The 20,700-nt window shown below is 38.9% G+C and overlaps 1 protein-coding gene across 2 annotated transcripts in view; it reads left to right on the top strand.

Annotated features, from left to right (window-relative positions):
* st14 (ST14 transmembrane serine protease matriptase) overlaps positions 1 to 20,700 on the top strand; it is a 58,816-nt gene that overhangs the window by 9,589 nt on the left and 28,527 nt on the right. For both annotated transcript variants that reach the window (XM_058413764.1, XM_058413763.1), the window contains exons 2-3: positions 11,928 to 12,075; positions 13,196 to 13,368. In XM_058413764.1, coding sequence (XP_058269747.1) covers positions 11,928 to 12,075; positions 13,196 to 13,368 — 321 coding nt within the window. The remainder of the gene's footprint in view (positions 1 to 11,927; positions 12,076 to 13,195; positions 13,369 to 20,700) is intronic.

Here is a 20,700-nt window from a genome sequence, read left to right as displayed (position 1 = left end):
GTGTTCAGTTCTCACACACCACACCACTGCTGCCCTTTCCTCCACTGGCTTCTGGTAGCTACACGCATCAGATTCAAAACACTGATGCTTGCCTACAAAGCCAAGAATGTGCCAGCTCCCTCTTACCTCAAAGCTCTTTTTACTCCTCACACTGCATCACGCTCCCTCAGATCTACTAGCACTGCTCGTCTGGTCCCACCATCTCTTATATACAATATGTCAAGACTCTTCTCCGTTCTGGCACCAAGGTGATGGGAACTTCCCCTAGGTGTACAATCACTGGCCATCTTCAAACGACGGATGAAGACCTACCTCTTCCTGAAGCATTACTCTTATTTTCCTTGTTTGTTTTGTGTATTTAAAATAATGTGCTATATTTCCTCCCAGTCTGTGACCTATTGAACCAGTGTTAATGTATTCATTGATAGAGACTAAGTGCGTCTGCCAAATGCCAGAAATGTGAATGTAAATGTATCAGCGATGACGTCATCTCAGGCTCAAGCAGAACTGAAGAATTTTTGATCAGAACACAAAATTGATTTGTTTAACCGTTTGTGGTATTTAGCAGAACCTAAACACGTCTCCACCCCTGAACACACTCACTCCCTCTGAATACTCTGCTGAGCAACGCTAGAAACTTCAGCCTGTGTCTCTCTGTTACTGCTTCACTCGCTCATCCTTTAATTATCAGCTTTACACTCACCTCTCTGTGATTCGTAATGGCTGTCTGGTTCTCAGTCTCGCTCTCACAAGCATGTCGACTTTTCTTGTATAATTCTCTTCATATAAGTGATTATTGAAAAGAATGAATCAGCAGAATGAATCAAATGTAGGCGTTCTTAATTATTTAGATTTGCTAGTTGTCTGGCTATTGGAAAATATAGATTTTTCTTCTGATTTCAGAGTTTCACTGTAATAGTTGAAATGATCAGTGAAAAAGTAGATACAGTAAAATCAGGTATTTTTTGTATTTCTGGACTGGCTGGTTAATTATGATATTTATAAATAAATTGATATTTATTTATGTATTTATTGGCTATATTAATTCGGGTCTTTTCTGATATGTGGTAGCTTAGTGGTTAAGGCATTGTACTACTGATCAGAAGGTTGTGAGTTCGAATCCCAAGTCCCATCCCAAGGCCCTTAACAACCTCAATTGCTCAGTTAAAAAATGAGACAAATTGTAAGTCGCTCTGGATAAGGATGTCTGCCAAATGGCAGAAATGTAAAAAGTAAATCTAGTCAGGGTTCATTTAAAGTATTGTAAACATCAAATCAAAACAAAGATTTCAGAATTTCCTGTACACCCGGAAGCCGATAATTTTGTAATCATTATCAACCCGCTGCAAACCCGGCGACCTCAGACGAAGGACGTGTTTGAACTGTTTTGCCGGTTATTGGGTGTTTCATAACAGAGCTGTTGAAACAGAGATGACGGCAAGATGCCAATTTTTATAGTCAAACCAGATTTTCAGCTTGTGCAAGTACCTCAGGTGGGGCTGATGCGTAGAGAAACTACCTAAGGCTTTGCCCCGTCATGATGCTATACTGGGAGTTTGGCTGATTGTAGAACAGCCCTGTTGTGTGTGCTACTATTTTTGTTAGCTAGCTTTAAACAATAATTACTATTAATAGTATAATAATAATGACTATCGTTGTATAAAGCTAAGAATTTTAACATTTAAACATGCATTAGACAGGATGTCAGTCTCTGAATGTTATGTAAGTGGAAGTGATTTCAATGATATTTCATTCCTGTCCCTATACACAAAACAGTAGTTATCATATTAACTAGAGTTAGCATTTTCCTTTATAAGCTTTAAGGTTTGTTATAAGCATCGTTAGCATTGTATGCTGCAATGAGCTGCCTGAAAATTGAGGTATTACTTTATAAACACACACAATGCCTTCACTTTCCTATTTTTCCTACATTTAAAGCAATAGCTATAGCCCTATTACCTCTGAATATGGATCTCATACGAAAAGCTATTAAATCAAAGTCAAAGACACAAACCTTGATACTGGTATTTGTATTTACATACTTGTCCAGGACATTTTTTTTTCTCTCTGATCTAGTGAACTAGCATGAGGAAGTGTTTTGAATGAAAACTAAAAATGATTCCTGTTTCTCTTTTTGCACTATGCCCTTGATGATTTTAGCCATATCTCTCTTATTCTGCACAGAAGAGGACAGGTTGAAGGCGGCTTTGGGGATTCTCTATAAAATGAATGACAAATAAACACAAACAAGCATTGTGGACCAGCTTTTTAAAGGATATTCACAGCCACATAATACGCTTGTGCTGAGGCCACAATAACACGCTTGTGCTTTGTGCATCCATGCCCAGGGGCCATTTGTCGCCTAATCCATCCCTGACTGTTACCACCCCATTGTTAATTATTTTCCTATAACAGCATGTCTGAAAGTCTTGTAGTACGCCATTGCCACATGGTGATGTGGAGGCATTATGTTTTTCAGGTTGGAAAGCATAACTGGTTGTCTGTCTAAGATTCTGGTTAGAACGATATGCTTGATTGTTTGTAGGATTTCTGTGGAAATAATCATTGTAGCCAAAGATGAATTGAATACATTTGGGAATTGATCCAAAGTATATCAGGGTCACAGCAAACTAGTTTTGTTTCTGACATGCTTAAATTGCATTTCAAGTTCCTCTTATACTAACTTCTAACAATGAACAAAACATCCTACTTTTATCAGTTTACTGTTATATTTGACATTGCTGAATGTCTGTGAAACAAGTTAGTTCTTGGTATCATATGTGTGATAACTTTAATGAGCTCTGGAGCCACTGTGACCAGGATGAAGTGATAATGAAGATGAAAGAAGGAATTATTGATCTAACACATTATCAATAATGCACTAATCATCAATAAATAAAGTATGATGCATGAATATATCCTTAAAATGGGCACATTTATCTGTGTATTTTTAAACAGTAAATTAGTAATTTTAGATTAGGATTATTACAATCTCAGAATACACTTTGTTGCCAAAACCTTTGGGACACCCCTCCAAATCATTGAATTCAGGGGTTGGGCTCAGCCCCTTAGTTCCAGTTAAAGCAACTCTTAATGCTTCAGCACACCAAGACATTTTGGACAACTTCATGATTTTGTGGGAAAAGTTTGTTCTGACCTCAACCTGATAGAACACCTACTGTATGGGATGAATTAGAGCAGAGACTGCAAGCCATTCCAAAACTGGGGCATCTCCCTTTACATGCACATGAATGTAATATAGAGTTGGCCCGCCCTTTGCAGCTCTAACAGCTTCAACTCTTCTGGGAAGGCTTTCCACAAGGTTTAGGGGTGTGTTTATGGGAATTTTTGACCATTCCTCTCTAGAAGCGCATTTGGGAGGTCAGGCACTGATGTTGGACATGAAGGCCTGGCTCGCAGTCTCCAAAAGGGTTCTATTAGGTTGAGGTCAGGGCTTACTTGTCAAACTCACTCATCCATGCCTTTATGGTCCTTGCTTTGTGCACTGGTGTGCAGTCATGTTGGAACAGGAAGGGGTCATCCCCAAACTGTTCCCACAAAGTTGGGAGCATGAAATTGTCCAAAATGCCTTGGTATGTTGAAGCATTAAGAGTTCCTTTCACTGGAACTAAGGGGAGCCAAGCCCAGCCCCTGAAAAGCAACACATGAATTCAATGATTTGAAGAGGTATCCAAAAACTTTGGGCAATATAGTGTAGGAAATTCAAAATTTTCAAGATTTTTTCACGTGCCTAGTATAATTATCCAGACTGTGTGTTCGGCCCATTGGGAACTCAACCAGCATTGTAATGCCTTTTATTTTCACAAGCCACTTTGTTAGGATTTAAAACTGAAAGCGCAGCATTTCTCCAGTCACACAAGCCCTTCAGCGATGCCCTTTATCTGCATCTGACAGTTCAAAGCCCTTCCAGGAGAGACTGCATTAAATTAGTGTGATGGATCTTGGCAGATGTAGCATAGGCGTCATCTCAGTTTGGTGCAATTTTGTGATGGTGTGTGTGTGGACACAATCACTGTCCACTTTATTAGGAATACCTGTAAACCTGCACATTCATGCACTTTTGTAATCAGCCAATAAGGTGGCAAGCAGCACAATGTGTAAATGCATAAAATCATGCAGATACAGGCCATGAGCTTCAGATAATGTTCACATCAAACTTAAGGATGAACTAAAAACCCGAAGTCTGTGCTTTTAACAGCAGCATGTTGGTGCCAGATGGGCTAGTTTGAATATTTTAGAAACTGCTGATCTCATTGGAATTTCATACACAATAATCTCTAGAGTTTGCAGACTGAAACACCTTGTTAATGATCAACATCCGAGGAGAATGAACAGAATGGTTTGAGCTGGAGGACTGGATGTCTTTAGTCTAACTCAAATAAGCACTCTTTACAGCTGCCATGAGTATGGAATAAAATCACTGTCAAAAATAATCGTGCGTAATTCAGAACATTTGTGTGTAATTTTAATTTACCCGTGCGTAATTTAAAACTATTGTATGGAATTCTGTGTTTTTGTCAGAGCTGGATTCCAAAATCTACAGCCACCACAGTTTACAGAAAGGAGATTTTGTGTGTTTGTTAGAGTACAACTCCAAAATGTGCGACTATGACAGTTTACAGACACAACGCTAGTTTCCTCTGTAACACTTACCACATGTGAAATTACACCCACGAATGTGGTGTGTGAAACCACTGTCAAAAATACATTATCAAGGTCACAGGGAAGATGAATCGATTTTTTTTTTTTTTGCAAAAAACAAAAATACAATAAGGCAATACAAGATCATAAGAAGATCCTTAAGAACAGAGCAGCAATCAAAATGGAAAATAGAGCTCTTGGGGGGGAAAAAGTTATTTCGACTAGCTTGATTTGGAAATTTCTTAAAGTTCTTATTAATTTATTTGGCAGGCTATGCCTAATAAAATCTTGCCCACTTGTTATTAAAAATATTATATTGCTTGTAATCACAATGAATATTAGATTTTCCACAAAAAGTACTGTGATCCCTGAGGGCTAATCTTACCTACTATAGTTAAACTATCTTTGTAATGTTACTCATCTCTGTTATTAGTGATAACTAACCCTTAAACATGTCAGAATAAAAAATAAATAAAAAAATTAGCTCTCAGGGCGCCAGTGGTTTAAAAAGGTGGCAGGGGGCATGGGCAGTTCGTGGAATCGATTCATCTTCCCTCGGATAGTTATGCCTGTGCCAGTGGTTTCACCCACCACATACGTGGGTGTGATTTTGCATGTGGTGCGTGTAACAGAGGTGTTGTGAAAACTAGCGTCGTGTCTGTAAACTATCATAGTCATACATTTTGGTGTTGTACTCTAACAAACACACAAAATCTCACAAAATCTGTAAACTGTGGTGGCCGTAGATTTTGGAATCCAGCTCTGACAAAACACAGAATTCCATACAATAGTTTTAAATTATGCATAAGTAAATTAAAATTACACACAAATATTCTGAATTACGCACAATTATTTTTGGCAGTGATTTTATTCCATACATGAGCAGAAATGCATCTCAGACTCAACACCACATCAAACCCTTGATGTGCTTTAACAGCAGAAGACCACCTCAGGTTCTACTCATTTATCCATTTTTATCTCATCTTATACAACTGAGCAAATGAGGGTTAAGGGCCTTGCTCAGGGGCCCAGAAGTGGCAGCTTGGTGGACCTTCTGATCAGTAGTCCAACACCTTAACCACTAAGCTACCACATCCCTGCTCTAGATCTTATTATTCTGCTGTTGTAGCCCATCCACTTTCAGGGTCAATGTTTTGTGCATGCCGAGATGCTTTTCTGCTCACCACAGTTGTAAAGAATGATTATTTAAGTTGCTATAGATGCCTGTCAGCTGAAACCATTCTAGCCTTTTTGCTCTGAATCCTTAAAGCAGCTCGTCTGGTATCACCATCCATGCCATGATGAAAGTCACAGAGATCACACTTCATTCTGGATGAACTTGACCTGTATCTGTATCTGTTGACTGATTAGATAACTCTGTGTGTGTGTGTGTGTGTGTATCTGTACACATATACAAGTATATTAAAATTGTATAATATTCTGAAAACGTTAACTTTTGCTGTTGCGGTCGCTGAGCTTGTGAAAGATGATCTGCTGCTGCTGTGTTGCAGTAGTTTTCCACATGACTAACCCAGTCAATGATTTCTGTGCTCTAGCCTGAGCATGACACTGTAGCAGCAGTAATGCAGAAAAACAGTGACCTGCCCTCTCTCTCTCTCTCTCTCTCTCTCTCTCTCTCACACAGACATACACACAGACACCAACACTTACACACACATCATGTGAGTGTCACTGCTCTGCTAAGAAACAACCACTGGAATAATATCTGTTTATCAGGTAGAAGGAGGAGGATATTTTACACAGAGCACTGATTGGCTGATTCCCTCTATAGCCAAACATTTTGTCCTGACCATCACATATATGCTTCTTTTTTTTTTAACATACTATTCCCCACTTTGCTATTATAATAACCTCTACTCTTCCGTGAAGGCTTTTCACTAGATTTCGGAGTGTGGGGATTTGTGGTCATTCTGCTACAGGAGCATTAGTTAGATCAGACACTGATGTATTAGTCTGGAGGTCTGGAGTGCAGTCGGTGTTCCAGTTCATACTGAATTTATTCAGTTGGGTTGAGGTCAGGGCTCTGTGCAGGACACTTGCACTCCAACCTTAACATACAATGACCTTCACTGACCTTGCTTTGTGCACAAGGACATTTATCATGCTGGAACACGTTTGCATACAGATGTCCTATACAATTGTATGTTTCCAGGTTTGGCAACAGTTTAGGGAATTAATGTATGCATATAGGTGTGATGGTCAGAGGTCCACAAACCCTAGGCCATATAATGTGTCTAAAGAGTGACCTATATGATGCTTTACTGATTAAAATAGCCAATGCATATAACTACAGACTACAGCTTGGTGTGGTAGTGTTTTGTTTTGTTTTGTTTTTTATTAGGTGGTGTTTTTTGCAGAATGGCTACTGGTACATGTGGTGACGTGGTTTTGAAATAAATCATTGGTTGGCAGACAGTTCCTGCTGGGCTTGGTCAGTCAAAACCCAGGTTATGAAAGTTACTATATGTTGAGGATTGAAGCCTGGCAGAATTCAGTTTTTTGGCTATCACCAACTACACACGTTTCCTCTTAGGCATTTGGCAGGTTGACAGATAGGCCATATTTCTCTATGATTTAATGTTCAAGAAAACATAAATAAGCTGGCAGACTGGGAAATGGAGGATGGTGGAGCTATCTAAGTGCATCCAATTTGTGACCCTTGACTTGTTTTTGATTTCCTGAGCAGTGATTTCTCCTTATCTCCAATCTGTCTGACCCAATCCTGCTGCATTTTGAAAACACACCTGACTGAGCATCTGGCCTCACCTACACAGCTCCAGTGTTCAACTGGGACACGACTGAAATGTCAGGTGTGAGATTAAGAAGGTGGACCTGGAGTCAGCACACAGCATTCTGTCACTCAGAACAAAACACAAACCTTTTTTCTGTCTAAAAACTGTAATGTGTTTTTACTCAGTGCCAATGCTAAAACAACCAGGACTGGTAGGTGTTGTGTTATGGGGGAGTGGAAGGAAGGAACAAAGGTTGAAAGGAATGATGAAAGGAAGGAAGGATGGAAGGATGCAAAGGAAGGATACAAGGTGGAAGGAAGGAAGGAAGGAAGGAAGGAAGGATACAAGGTGGAAGGAAGGAAGGAAGGATACAAGGATGAAAGGAAGGAAGGGTGGAAGGATGAAAGGAAGGAAAAGGATGGAAGTATGAGAAGGAAGGAAGGATGATAGGATGGATACAAAGAAGGAAGGAAGGAAGGAAGGAAGGAAGGAAAGATGAATGAAAGGAAGGAAGGATGGAAGGATGCAAAGGTAGGAAAGATGGAAGGATGAAAAGGATTAAAGGAAGGAAGGATGGAAGATTGAAAGGAAGGAAAGAAGGATGGATGAGAAGGAAGGAAGGAAGGATGGAAGGATACATGGATGAAGGAAGGGTGGAAGGAAGGAAGGAAGGAAGGAAAGATGAAAGGAAGGAAGGATACAAGGATGAAAGGAAGGAAGGGTGGAATGATGAAAGGAAGGAAAAGGATGGAAGAAAATGTGAAAGTATGAGAAGGAAGGATGAAAGGATGGAAAGATGGAAGGATGAAAAGGAAGGAAGGAAGGATGATAGGATGGATACAAGGTTGAAAGGAAGGAAGGATGGAAGAAAGTAAAGATGGAAGGATGAAAGGATAGAAGGAAGGATGAAAGAAAGAAATCAATGATGAAAGGAACATAGGAATTGTTCAAGGAAGAAAAACAATCACTGGTGGAAAAGGAATGAATTAATGAAGAAAAGGAAAAATGAATCAAGGGAATGAAGGAAGAAACCAAAGATGGGAGGAAGGAACGAGTCAGTGAAGGGCAGGAGGAACGAACGAATGAGTCAGTGGAGGGAGGAAGGAGGGAGACAATGGAGGGAAGAAAGCAATGACTCAGTGAAGAGAAGAATTTAATCAATGGAGGGAGGAAAGAATGAATCAATGTATTGAAGCTGGAATGATAGAAGTACAGAACAAACAGATGAATGAACAAAACCAAAAAAACAAGGATAAAAGGAATCAATAATGGAATCGATGGAATCAGTGAATCAGAACCAACAAGCAGCATCACACAAGCCTACAGAAAGCAATAACATGAGCATGATATAGACCTGATATTCCTGATTACACATTTAAAATGTTGCTACAGATATATTTTATATGATCTACTTAAATTTATTTATTTATATTTTTTTAAAAAAATTGGCTTGATTTTTCTTTTCTATTCTTAAGCTGCGTGAGATGTCCTTTAATGTGCAACAGGGGGCATACAACATGTAGCACCCTCTGCTGACTGTGAATCAAACTGCACTTCATTGACAATCTGTGTTTTTCCACTTTCCTCCTGTATGGTAAAGCAACACTGTCCAGGCAACGTGCTGAGAGAAACATTTACTGTTCAATAACATATCTGTAACATGAAAGAGGTCTACAAAAACTTTGTAAACTGCATCTCTTAAGGGTTTTTTTCTTTTCTGTCATAAAAAAATATGACGGCTCAGAGTAAGTGTCACTGAGAGATTTATATATATATATATATATATATATATATATATATATATATATATATATATATATATATATACACTTGCAACATTCTGTGCAAGTTTTTACCAATCTGTTTATTCACTCTTGGTCAGTTTCCTCTGATTGTGTTAAAGCCTGTTGAACAGGATTGTATACGCTTGGCTTAATTTCAGTAGTGCCAAGCTGACAGCCACTCCCTCTGTGCTGCTGATCTACTGCCACTTCCAGTTTTAGACAGTTACAGTGTGGTGACAGTCACCTCTTAGTGCTGTTTTTTCCTCTCCTCTTTCACTAAAGGCTAGGCCTCCAGGCTGTGATGTTCTTTTCACAATGGTGATACTATGGATTAGGTCTTTTTAGCACAGACAGGCTATAAAGCTCTTTTGTAAGTCGCTGTAAATAAGGGCGTCTCCCAAACGCTGTAAATGTAAACGTATTCCGATGGACACGTGTAGTTTTCCTATTGATACGACGTGCATCTCGAGATTAGATCGATGAACTTGACGTAGCAGCCAACAGTTCTTCTACACTATTTATAGATGTTCTGATATGATGGATTATGCTGTGGTTCATGCTCACTGAAACTGATCAGTCAGAGATTGGATCGGAAAAATGTCACCTGGTCTGATGAATCCAGTGATGTGTCGTGACATGCAGATGGGGGGAATAGAATCTGGCATGCATTCCGTGTTTACTATTAATAACGTCTCCAGAAAATACATTTATGACAGTGAAAATAATCCAACAAGATGTTATTAATAATTACAGTGTATTGATATCACAATGGTCCGTTTGGTTGTTATTGCAAATGTTTTGTTTGTGTCAGTGTCGTCTCATGAAGCTTGTGCCAGGATTTGTTTCAGATCATGGCTTTGGGACAGTGGTTGATGCTCTGGGTTGTTGGGCAATTGAGCAAGGCCCTTAACCCTCTCTGCTTCAGGGGCGCTGAATCATAGATGCCCCTTGTTCTGACCCCAACTTCCTTAGCTGGGATTTGCGAAGAAAAGTATTCCATTATGCTGTAATATATGTGTGGTGATAATAATAAAGGCTCCTTTAGTGTATCGTCTCATACATTTGAAATATACATGGACCAGACATAACATTATGACCACCTACCTAATATTGTGTCGGTCCCCCTTTTTGCTGCCAAAACAGCCCTGACCCGTCCTGCACTATGTATTCTTACACCTTTCTATCAGAACCAGCATTAACGTCTACAGCAATTTGTGGAACAGTAGCTCGTCTGTTGGATCAGATCACACGGGCCAGCCTTCACTCCCCATGTGCATCAGTGAGCCTTGGCCACATATGACCCTGTCGCCGATTCACCACTGTTCCTTCCTTGGCCCACTTTTGATAGATACTGACCACTGCAGACCGGGAACACCCCACAAGAGCTGCAGTTTTGGAGATGCTCTGATCCAGTGGTCTAGCCATCACAATCTGGCCCTTAAACTCGCTCAAATCCTTACGCTTGTCCATTTTTCCTCCTTCTAACACATCAACTTTGAGGACAAAATGTTCACTTGCTGCCTAATATATCCCACCCACTAACAGGTGCCATGATGAGGAGATAATCAGTGTTATTCACTTCACCTGTCACTGCTCATAAATGATATGCCAGATCGGTGTATATTAAAATGCTCAGTTGCTTTGTTTCTGAAGGCGCCCTTGCGTTACAGAACCTCATTACAGACTTTTGCTCAGCACTATATATTTGGAGAAGTTGCTTCCTTTACTCTTAGCTGGTGACAAAATCAGTATAATGAATTAATGATCCATAAAGCATGTGTACAATATTCAGAACATTTGGTTCCTGATGAGATTCCTTTTGTATGTGACATCGAGTCATGTATGAAATGTGATGAAATGAAATATAACCGTTCTAATATCACCTGAACATGCTGATCAGACAGATCAGAGCATTAGCAGGTATTCTAATGAGCGGACTTGATTGACGTTTCTCTGTCTGAGACACAAGAATGTTGTTATTGGTGATACAATGTTTGGGCTTCATGACCGAATTTAGCTAGTTTGGCTTTATTTACTAGGTTGCTTAGACCTGATACATGAAACTTTAGAAAAGAAATTACTTAATCAAACTTAAGAAAGCTTTCTTAATATTAGGATCTATTTACTTCTCATTAAAAAGGACATCCTGGTAAACTCCGTGAAGATTTTGGAAAGTCACCAGTTTAAACTATTGACCCATTTTGCTTCCACAGGTTTTTAAAGCACTGTTTTTGAGAGAGTCATCTGTTTACTGTATGTGCATGTGTGAAAGAGAGACAGAAGTAGCTAGTGGGTGTCTTTAAACTCTGAAATACTTGTAGAAGGTATGAGACCTGCAGTATTTATTTATTTTTCCAAGTAAAATGTCTTGCTTCCCTCACCCCCCCAAACACTCCTTCGTGACTCAACACTGCAGATGAATACGACAGATCTAACAGATCTGATTCCCATAGCTGTAAAGATATTTTCAGAAAAGCATGGATGTTTTCTGATCTTAGAAATACAGGTTGAACAGTTAACCACTTAACCGTGTTCCAGCTTGTTCCCACAGTCAACATTTCATTGTAACAGACCCGGTTTGTTCTTTCTCTGTATGCAGTATTGTATAATGTAGTCAGTAAAATAAAATTGGAATTTGTTCTGATATTCCTGAACAGCTTTAGTCAAATGTTAGATGTCAATCATCTCTCTCTATCTCTCCCTTTCTCTCTCTCTTCTTCTGTTGTAGGGTCGAAATGGCAATGAAAATGTTGTCTTCCTTACAAATACACAGAAGCCAGCATCGAAGCGGAAGAAGACGGGGCTGGTGGTGGGAGGTGTGCTACTGCTGCTGGTGCTGGCGGCTGTGGCTGGATTTCTCATATGGTGGTTTGCTGGTATGAACCACATCATCTTCACTAAGACTGATAGCCTCATAGGCCACACCTCCTTCACTGAGACTGACAGGCACATAGGCCACACCTCCTTCACTGAGACTGACAGGAACTTAGGCCACACGCTATTTACTAATACTGCTAGGAACATAGTCTACACCTAAGACTAACAGGAACTTAAGCCACACCTCCTTCACTAAGACTCATGACCACATAGGCCACACCTCCTTCACTAAGATTTACACGCACATAGGCCACACCTCGTTCACGAACAATGACAGGCACATAGGCCACACCTCCTTCACTAAGATTTACACGCACATAGGCCACACCTCGTTCACGAACAATGACAGGCACATAGGCCACACCTCCTTCACTAACACTGACAGGCATATAGACCACACCTCCTTTACTGAAACTGACAAGCACACAGGCCACATCTGCTTCACTAAGACTGACAGGAAGGTAGGTTACACCCTATTTACTAAGACTGACAGGTACATAGGCCACACCTCCTTCACTGAGACTGACAGGTACATAGGCCACACCTCCTTCACTGATAGGCACATACACCACATCCCATTTACTAAGACTGACTGGAACATAGGCCACACCCTATTTACTTAGACTGACAATCACATAGGCCACACCTCCTTCACTAAGACTAACAGGAACATAGGCCACACCTCCTTCACTAACACTGATAGGCACATACGCCACATCCCATTTACTAAGACTGACAGGAACACAGGCCACACCCCATTTACTTAGACTGACAGGAACATAGGCCACACCCCATTTACTTAGACTGACATTCACATAGGCCACACCTCCTTCACTAAGACTAACAGGAACATAGGCCACATTCCATTTACTTAGACTGACAGGCATATAGGCCACACCCCATTTACTAAGGCACAGGAAGTAAAACACTTTAAGATGTGCTGTTATAGAAACATAATCAACTTCAGTACAATAGCAGAAAGTCTATATAATACAGACCCATCATTCTTTAAAATCCTAATAACATGTTTTATCCCTTACGTCTCTGTTTAGTAATTTGTATCTTCTGCAGTGCAGAATTCCCCCCATTTACAGGAAACTGCTTATTCTCTTCCTCCAGTCAAACCCAAATTGCTCCAGCAGAAAATGGCACTTGACATGGCAAGCCAGCAGAATTCGAGAACGGTAGTCTTCAGTGGAGATATGAAGCTGATAGATGCCCCGTACAAGCCTGAATACCAGAACCCCAAAAGCATGGAGTTCGTTGAGACAGCCGACGAACTGCAGGACATCGTGAGTTTCTATATTATCTCTCCTGGGCTTGACGGTCACAAACCCTCACGTACATGTAGAAGCAGCTCTCACGCTCAAACTGAGTGGAATAAACACAATGTGAACAGAATATCTTGCGTCAAAAATTCTAATTAATATCATCAGTGGTGGGCCTGCAGTTGTGCATAGTCTACTGCTACTTAGGGATCTATGTGATGGATTCACCAGATAGAATAGACACTATAACACACTCTGTTTAGGTTGTGGTTTTATTTAAATGAGATAAACTTATAGTGTAAGATAAAATACAATAAGATAGAACTTTATTAATCCCAAAGGAAATTCTTTTGCTAGAGACTGCTTCCGATTACACAAGAGAAATAAATATAAATAAAATGTACTATATATACAGAATGCACAAAAAGAGCTAGAGGAAAGGTACTAGAGAATTAATACAATATTGCACATGATATGATCTTGCACATGGTGTGATATTGCACATTTGTGTGTCAGAATAAAATCAGCATCTATTTAATTCCAGCAGAGGGTGCTACTGATTTTACTTAGAATATGTGGCATTCCTCTTTTTTTTTTATTTTATTACTACATATTTTATTCTGGATCACAAGCCATATGGGTCAAAGACAAAAAGGGTAATATTTTTATGCATATTAGTACTTTTCTGTAATATGAACAGCCATTGGAAGTAAAAGAAAAAGACATGTCTTTGACCTATATACACACTAACGGATCTTATTAATTGCACTATTAAAAATACTACTAGTAAAAAAATGAGTCATTACTAACAAAACAGAAAATATTTATAATACCTATAAACAAAAAATGTGTTTTAATTTCCCAAAAAGTTGCGCCATGAAAATCTAGCATATATATGAATGTTTCCCCTCACTGCTTTGTGTCTATAATAAGATTGTAGGTGGAATCGCTAATCTCCTGCTCTTTTGCTTCATTGCCTGAACTGTTCTAAGTGTTTCACTTCTCAAGACAAACACACATAAATACTGGGTAAAAAATATTTTAATGACCAGCCCGGTCTGATTTTCAGAGGCTGATGGTAATAGCGGACTCTGTGTCACAATGCTCTATTTAACACCCGTGTAAAGCCGGTGTTATTTTTAGTGCCTGAAATATCAATCATGGTTCCAAAGACAAAAGTGGTTAAAAAAAAAAAAAAAAAAAAGAACTCAATTTGTTCGAAACCATTTTGGGAGCATGGAGACAAGTCACATTCTTCTGAATTTATTAAAGGAAGGGAAATAAATATGTATGTGTACTTATTTGCACCTCTAAAGCAAAATGGGTCGTGCATTTGGACATTAATTTGGTGACTGATTAATCTGATGGAATATCAGTTGCGGTGTGATTAGTTCTTAGGTCACTCCTGTAATAGATTCAGTATCCTGTAATATCACACTTACCAAGTGATGCCAAGTTGATTGGCATGAAATTACAGTTCTGTGAAAAAGTACTTTCTTTCTTTCTTTCTTTATTTTTTTATTTGCATATTAAGTGATTCAGATCATCAAGCAAATTGTGGGGCAATTACTTTTTCCACATAGGGACAGGTTTGGACAGCTTGAAATCATCATTTAAAAAGTGCATTTTGTATTTACTCGGATTATCTTTGTGTAATATTAAATTTTGTCTGATGATCTCAATCACTGAACTGTGACAAATGTGCAAAAAAAAAAAATCAGGAAGGGGCAAATACTTTTTCACGCCACTGTGAATAGATGAACTTTTCATCACTGGACAGTTTTTAAATGCTCTCTGAATGAGAGACACAACACCTGCTCAGGTGAAACCGACTGAAAATAATGTTTTAAAACAGAACGCTCACACATTCTTTAAACATGCAGCATGTGAGCCATTCATGCTTTATGCTTCCTGACTGCATGACAGTTAATATCGGTAATATTGCACTGGATGTTTGCTTAGATGCATAATGGCTGTCAAGTTCCATTCACATTCAAATCAGAATTATTCAAACAATTTTGTGTTTCATGGCATTTGATTATTAATGACATTTTTACTGTTGTAAATGACATGTTTACTGTATATGTAGTTGCATAGTTTGCAAACATTACTGTTGTTCTGTTGTAGACTTTAGAGGAGAAATCTTACACAGCGAATCAGTAAGAGCTCATATTTTTGCAGTGCATAAAGGGACAATTGGCACTTTAACAAAATGTTTGTTTATATAAAAACTTTAGAGAGCTTACTTGATAAAAGCTTTGAATGGTGATGGGTAAATGGATAGATAGTTGGATGGAAGGATAGATAGATGGATAGACGAACAGATAGATAGATAGGCGGATGGATGGATGGATGGATGGATGGATGGATGGATGGATGGATGGATGGATGGATGGATGGATGGATGGATGGATGGATGGATGGATGGATGGATAGATAGATAGATAGATAGATAGATAGATAGATAGATAGATAGATAGATAGATAGATAGATAGATAGATAGATAGATAGATAGATAGATAGATAGATAGGAAGGATAGGTCTTTCCCCAACAATAATGCAGTCTGGTTGCTGATATCCTAAGACCTTGTGAGACTTTATTTCCCTCAGGAGACCTGGAAGGATAGATGCAGATGTTAATGAATTAATCTTATAAATGTGTAAGGTACATGATACTGTGTAGACATTTCATGCCAAAGCCCTCATTAAGGGTCAAAACTAAACATGTTAAAATTTCAAAAGTATTATTTCTATACAGAACCTTATTTCTGAGGTCTGACTGCACTGGATCAGCATAAAAATCTGTGAAGTTCAATGTGCAGCTCATTAAATGTGCATAAATTCGAAGAACAAACAGTGGCAAGTGCAAAAAAAACACTTTCTGGAGATTTTATAGGGGCCATGAAGATAAAAAAGGAAAAATTATGGTAAGAAGATGTCTAGCTGTAGCTTAATGCAGTGTTTTTTTAGATTAATAATCAATAACACACTTGTACCAAGTATATTCAATGTGGGATGCTGGAATAGAGCAACTATATAAGAAGCGCTGACCTAGTGACAGACCTGTACTGACTCCGAATGATGTGCAAATAGCTTCTGAAATGAATTCTGACAGCACGAAATTGCACACACAATGCTAGCTGATCATCTAAATTAGCCACCCTTCCCATCACTAAAATAGCAGTAATTAGCACTTGTCTTAGTAATTATTTCCTCTGTGTAGAGACAGTAAGAAGTTCTAAAGAAGTAAATTCCAAGAAGTGCACTTGAGGTTCTCAGGCCCTGCTGACTTAAAAGTAATTTGACCCCCTCCCCTTTTAACATGTCAAGCATCTTCAGTATTGACAAGTGTGGAAAGTGTGTGTGCAACAGGTATCAGGTATCACACGGATCTGTTTTGCTCACCCATCTACTAGCTGATGCACTGAGATGGATGTACAACATGAACAGGTTCCATAATGGACCCCATTATGCTGATCTTCCATTTTCACAGCCATCTGCGATTGCTTAAAACCTTGAAGTGCTATTGAAGTGTCTGGGGTTTGAATTCTCATTGGAATGCAAGGCCACGTTAGGAACATGAAAGGTAGCTCTCTTTTTAAAGTATAACAAGCGTGTAACAGTTAGGCTTTAAAAGGCAGAAGGTTTTTATATACAGAAGGTTTGGAAGATTTTTAAATGGCTATTTTACAATCAAGCATATTTTCGGTCCCTGTAATTACTTTTTTTTTGATTGGACGACATCACGGTCTCAGTCCTGAAGAATCAGAGTCAAGGAGAGCACTGCTCTAACACACTCGCTAAACCCTCTAATTAGCTGCCGAGGTGAAGCAGGCGCTTTTGAGCGGGGAAATACATGATCATACTGCGTGAACTCTGGTCCTTCAGCACTGGATTTACCGTGGAACCTCGGCATACGGATGCCTTCCCTTACAAATTTTTGCCTTAAGAATTGAAATCCAGTGTAGCAAAACTTGTTTGCGTCAGTGGAAAGCCAAGCAAAGCCAACCGAAGTGAGTTTACGAATTTTTTCTCAGTCAGCCAAAGCTGTTTCGAAAGAGTCAACCCACAATACCAACGTTGCCTTAGGCATTCGTTCAAAAGCTAGGTGATTTTTCAGGCGTTTAGTTGTTGACAGATTGGTGCTGTTCTATTTTTAGCCCTATTTTTTTGGTGGGGGACTTCCTGTGAGGACCCTTGACATGGAATGCTTGGCTTGGGTCAGTTCTTTGTAAGCAGCCATACAGTTTACATACTCTTCGTATTGCTAAAATTTGTAATATTTTTGGGTGGCTGGAACGGATTATCTGCATTTACATTATTTCTTATGGGAAAATTTGTTTCGCAATACAAATTTTCACCTTAAAATTTCACCTCTAGAACAAATTATATTCATATGCCGAGGTTCCACTGTCTATCATTTGGCTGGATTGTGAATGAAATGTTATCTTGTTGTACTGTAAGACTTGTCTGGTTCACCTGGTCCTTCATGTGCTGATATGAAACTTACATGTTGTAAAAAAACAGTTCAATTAGATAGACCATTAGTACATGAAATGATATATACTGTCCAGTTTCACCCAGACGAGGTTCCTTTTTGAGTCTGGTTCCTCTTAAGGTTTCTTCCTTACATCACCTCAGTGAGTTTTTCCTTGCCATCACTGCCTCTGGTTTGTTCATTAAGGGATACATTTAAACTTAAAATGTATAATTTATCTCCTAAATGTATATCTTTTTGTAAAGCTGCTTTCTTTGCGGCAACATCCATTGTTAACAGCACTACACAAATAAAATTAAATCGGTAACTGCTATTTCTTTTTATCCTCAGTATATCTTGCTAAGGAGCACAGACTGGTGCGTGTCTGTTTAAGTCAGCAAGTAGAAATGTCAGACCTCCTGTCAGGTTAGCTTATGTTAATGTTAATCAGATATCTTGTGAGAGCAGTGAAGATTCTGAACATTTATGACTTACAAACCTTCTCAGAAATCCTGTCAGGGTGGATCAGGTTAGCCAGATAGCTAGTGCTAGCGATGAAAATGATAAACATTGGGTGTAAGTTTGGTTTCATTCCTGTGACATGTTTGCTATCTTAGCTGTAGAAAATTATGAATCTGTATTTATATAAGTTAAATTCTTCTCAGAAAACCTTTAAGATTAGCTATTGGTATCAAACTAGCTGGTGTTTGCAGTTTGTGTCTATGGTTTGAATTATGAATATTTATAAATATGACTTCACAAAATTGCAGGAAGCTAAGCTCATGTTAGCCAGTTTGCATAACTTGGCTGTAAAAATTACGATTCAGTATTAATCTAGGTTAAATTCTTCATTCCTTCATTCTTCAATTTATTCTTAAATCCTTTCAGATTTGCTAAAGTTTGCCGGCTAGTGATATTCATTTGTGACATGGAGTTTTATACATGTGGATTAAAACCTTCTCAAAATGTAGCTCATTTTAGACAAGTTGTAGGAAAGAATATGAATAATCTTCTCAGATTAGCTATAGCTAGCCAGCTAGCTAGTGTAGTGGTTTATATTCTAAATGTATACGAATTTGGCTTAAAAATCTTCTCAGAAATCCCTTCAAGTTAGCTCGCTCTGGCTAGACAGCATCATTTTGCTTCATTGCTGAAATCATTCATTCATTTGCAGCAGCACATAAATATATCTAAAATTTCTTCTCTCTTTTTTGTTTCCCAGCTCCTCCATCATAGTTTGTGCGCTAACGTGGGAACGGATATGACGGCTGATTTGAATCAGCACGTCGTATTTGAACATGCTTAGTTAATTATGCCATTAGCTCAAATTATGTTCCCAGTATGATGAAGAGCGGAAGCGGCGCTCAGGCCCGTGCACCAGTTAGCAAAGCCCACAGAAATGAAACGCTAATTACTCTCTCCAGTTTCTGGGGCACAAAGCTGCAGAAAAAAATATCTGCCTGTTAATCAACCCTCAACCTGAACATTTTAAAATGCAAACAATATTCTTTTTAAAAAATGTATTTATTTATTTGTGCTGCTGAATTGGCGAGTTCAGATTGGTCAAATTTTTTGTGTTAAAAATACAGTGTTCCATTTCTCCTCAGATTGGAAATCGTCTTAACGGCCAGTTTCTGTATAAACAAATGAATTATTTTATAGCCGCAAATCTGATATACAGTTCAGACCCCTGAGTGTCTATTTTCATGAGCCTTTAACCAACACCTTGGAGTGTGACATGACAAAGACATTCAATGCTGAACATGGACACAACCAAAATAGCCGCAAATTTAATTTCATCAAATTTTCCTCTGGTAAAATGCGTGAAAGTTCACTAACATTAGCTCTGACAGTATTGTGTGCTGTAAGTCACTTAAAAGGTTTATATGAATGTGCTCATTATAATTATATATATATATATATATATATATATATATATATATATATATATATGCTCCTAAGAAACAGTTTTAAAAAGCATTCATCAAGTTTCTATAAGTAGGTGTTTATCAGATGTTTGGAAGCCGTCCCAATCATCTGTGCTTTGTTTTTAACAGTCAGGGTTATCTCTAAGCTTTCTGACATGACTGACACCCTGTCTGATATGATGGAGATCATTTACACCGATCAGCCATAACATTATGAGCAGTGAGAGGTGACGTGAATAAGACTAATTTATCTCCTCATCATGGCACCTGTTAGTGGGTGGGATATATCAGGCAGTAAGTGAACATTTTGACCTCAAAGTTGATGTGTTAGAAGCAGGAAAAATGGACAAGTGTAAGGATTTGAGCGAGTTTGACAAGGGCCGAATTGTGATGTCTAGACCACTGGATCAGAGCATCTCCAAAACTGCAGCTCTTGTGGGGTGTTCCCGGTCTGCAGTGGTCAGTATCTATTAAAAGTGGTCCAAGGAAGAAACAGTGGTGAACCGGCGACAGGGTCATGGGCGGCCAAGGCTCATTGATGCTTCCGGGAGGGGTGAAGGCTGGCCCGTGTGATCCGATCCAACAGACGAAATACTGTTGCTCAAATTGGTGAAGAGGTTAATGCTGGTTCTGATAGAAAGGTGTAAGAATACACAGTGCATGACTGGTCAGAGCTGTTTTGGCAGCAAAAGTGGGACCTAATGTTATGGCTGATCGGTGTATATCTGTTATAACCTGAGTCTAGCTTGTTCATAGATATCCCATAATATTAAATGCTAACTATAAATGGCTAAAAAAAAATACAGTTTGATGCCGTCTGATGTAAGAATTGGAACCTATTGAAGTACTTTTCTGGAACAGCATGACCCTAAGTGTTTTATATCTTAAATACTGAACTCTGCATTAGTGGTTGATTGTCTGTTAAGCAGAGAGATGTAATATTGCCATCT

This window comes from Hemibagrus wyckioides, linkage group LG17 (assembly GCF_019097595.1).
Source record: "Hemibagrus wyckioides isolate EC202008001 linkage group LG17, SWU_Hwy_1.0, whole genome shotgun sequence".
In the NCBI taxonomy this organism is placed as follows: domain Eukaryota; kingdom Metazoa; phylum Chordata; class Actinopteri; order Siluriformes; family Bagridae; genus Hemibagrus; species Hemibagrus wyckioides.
Note: the sequence above shows the minus strand (reverse complement) of the source record. Positions and strands in the feature narration are given on the sequence as shown.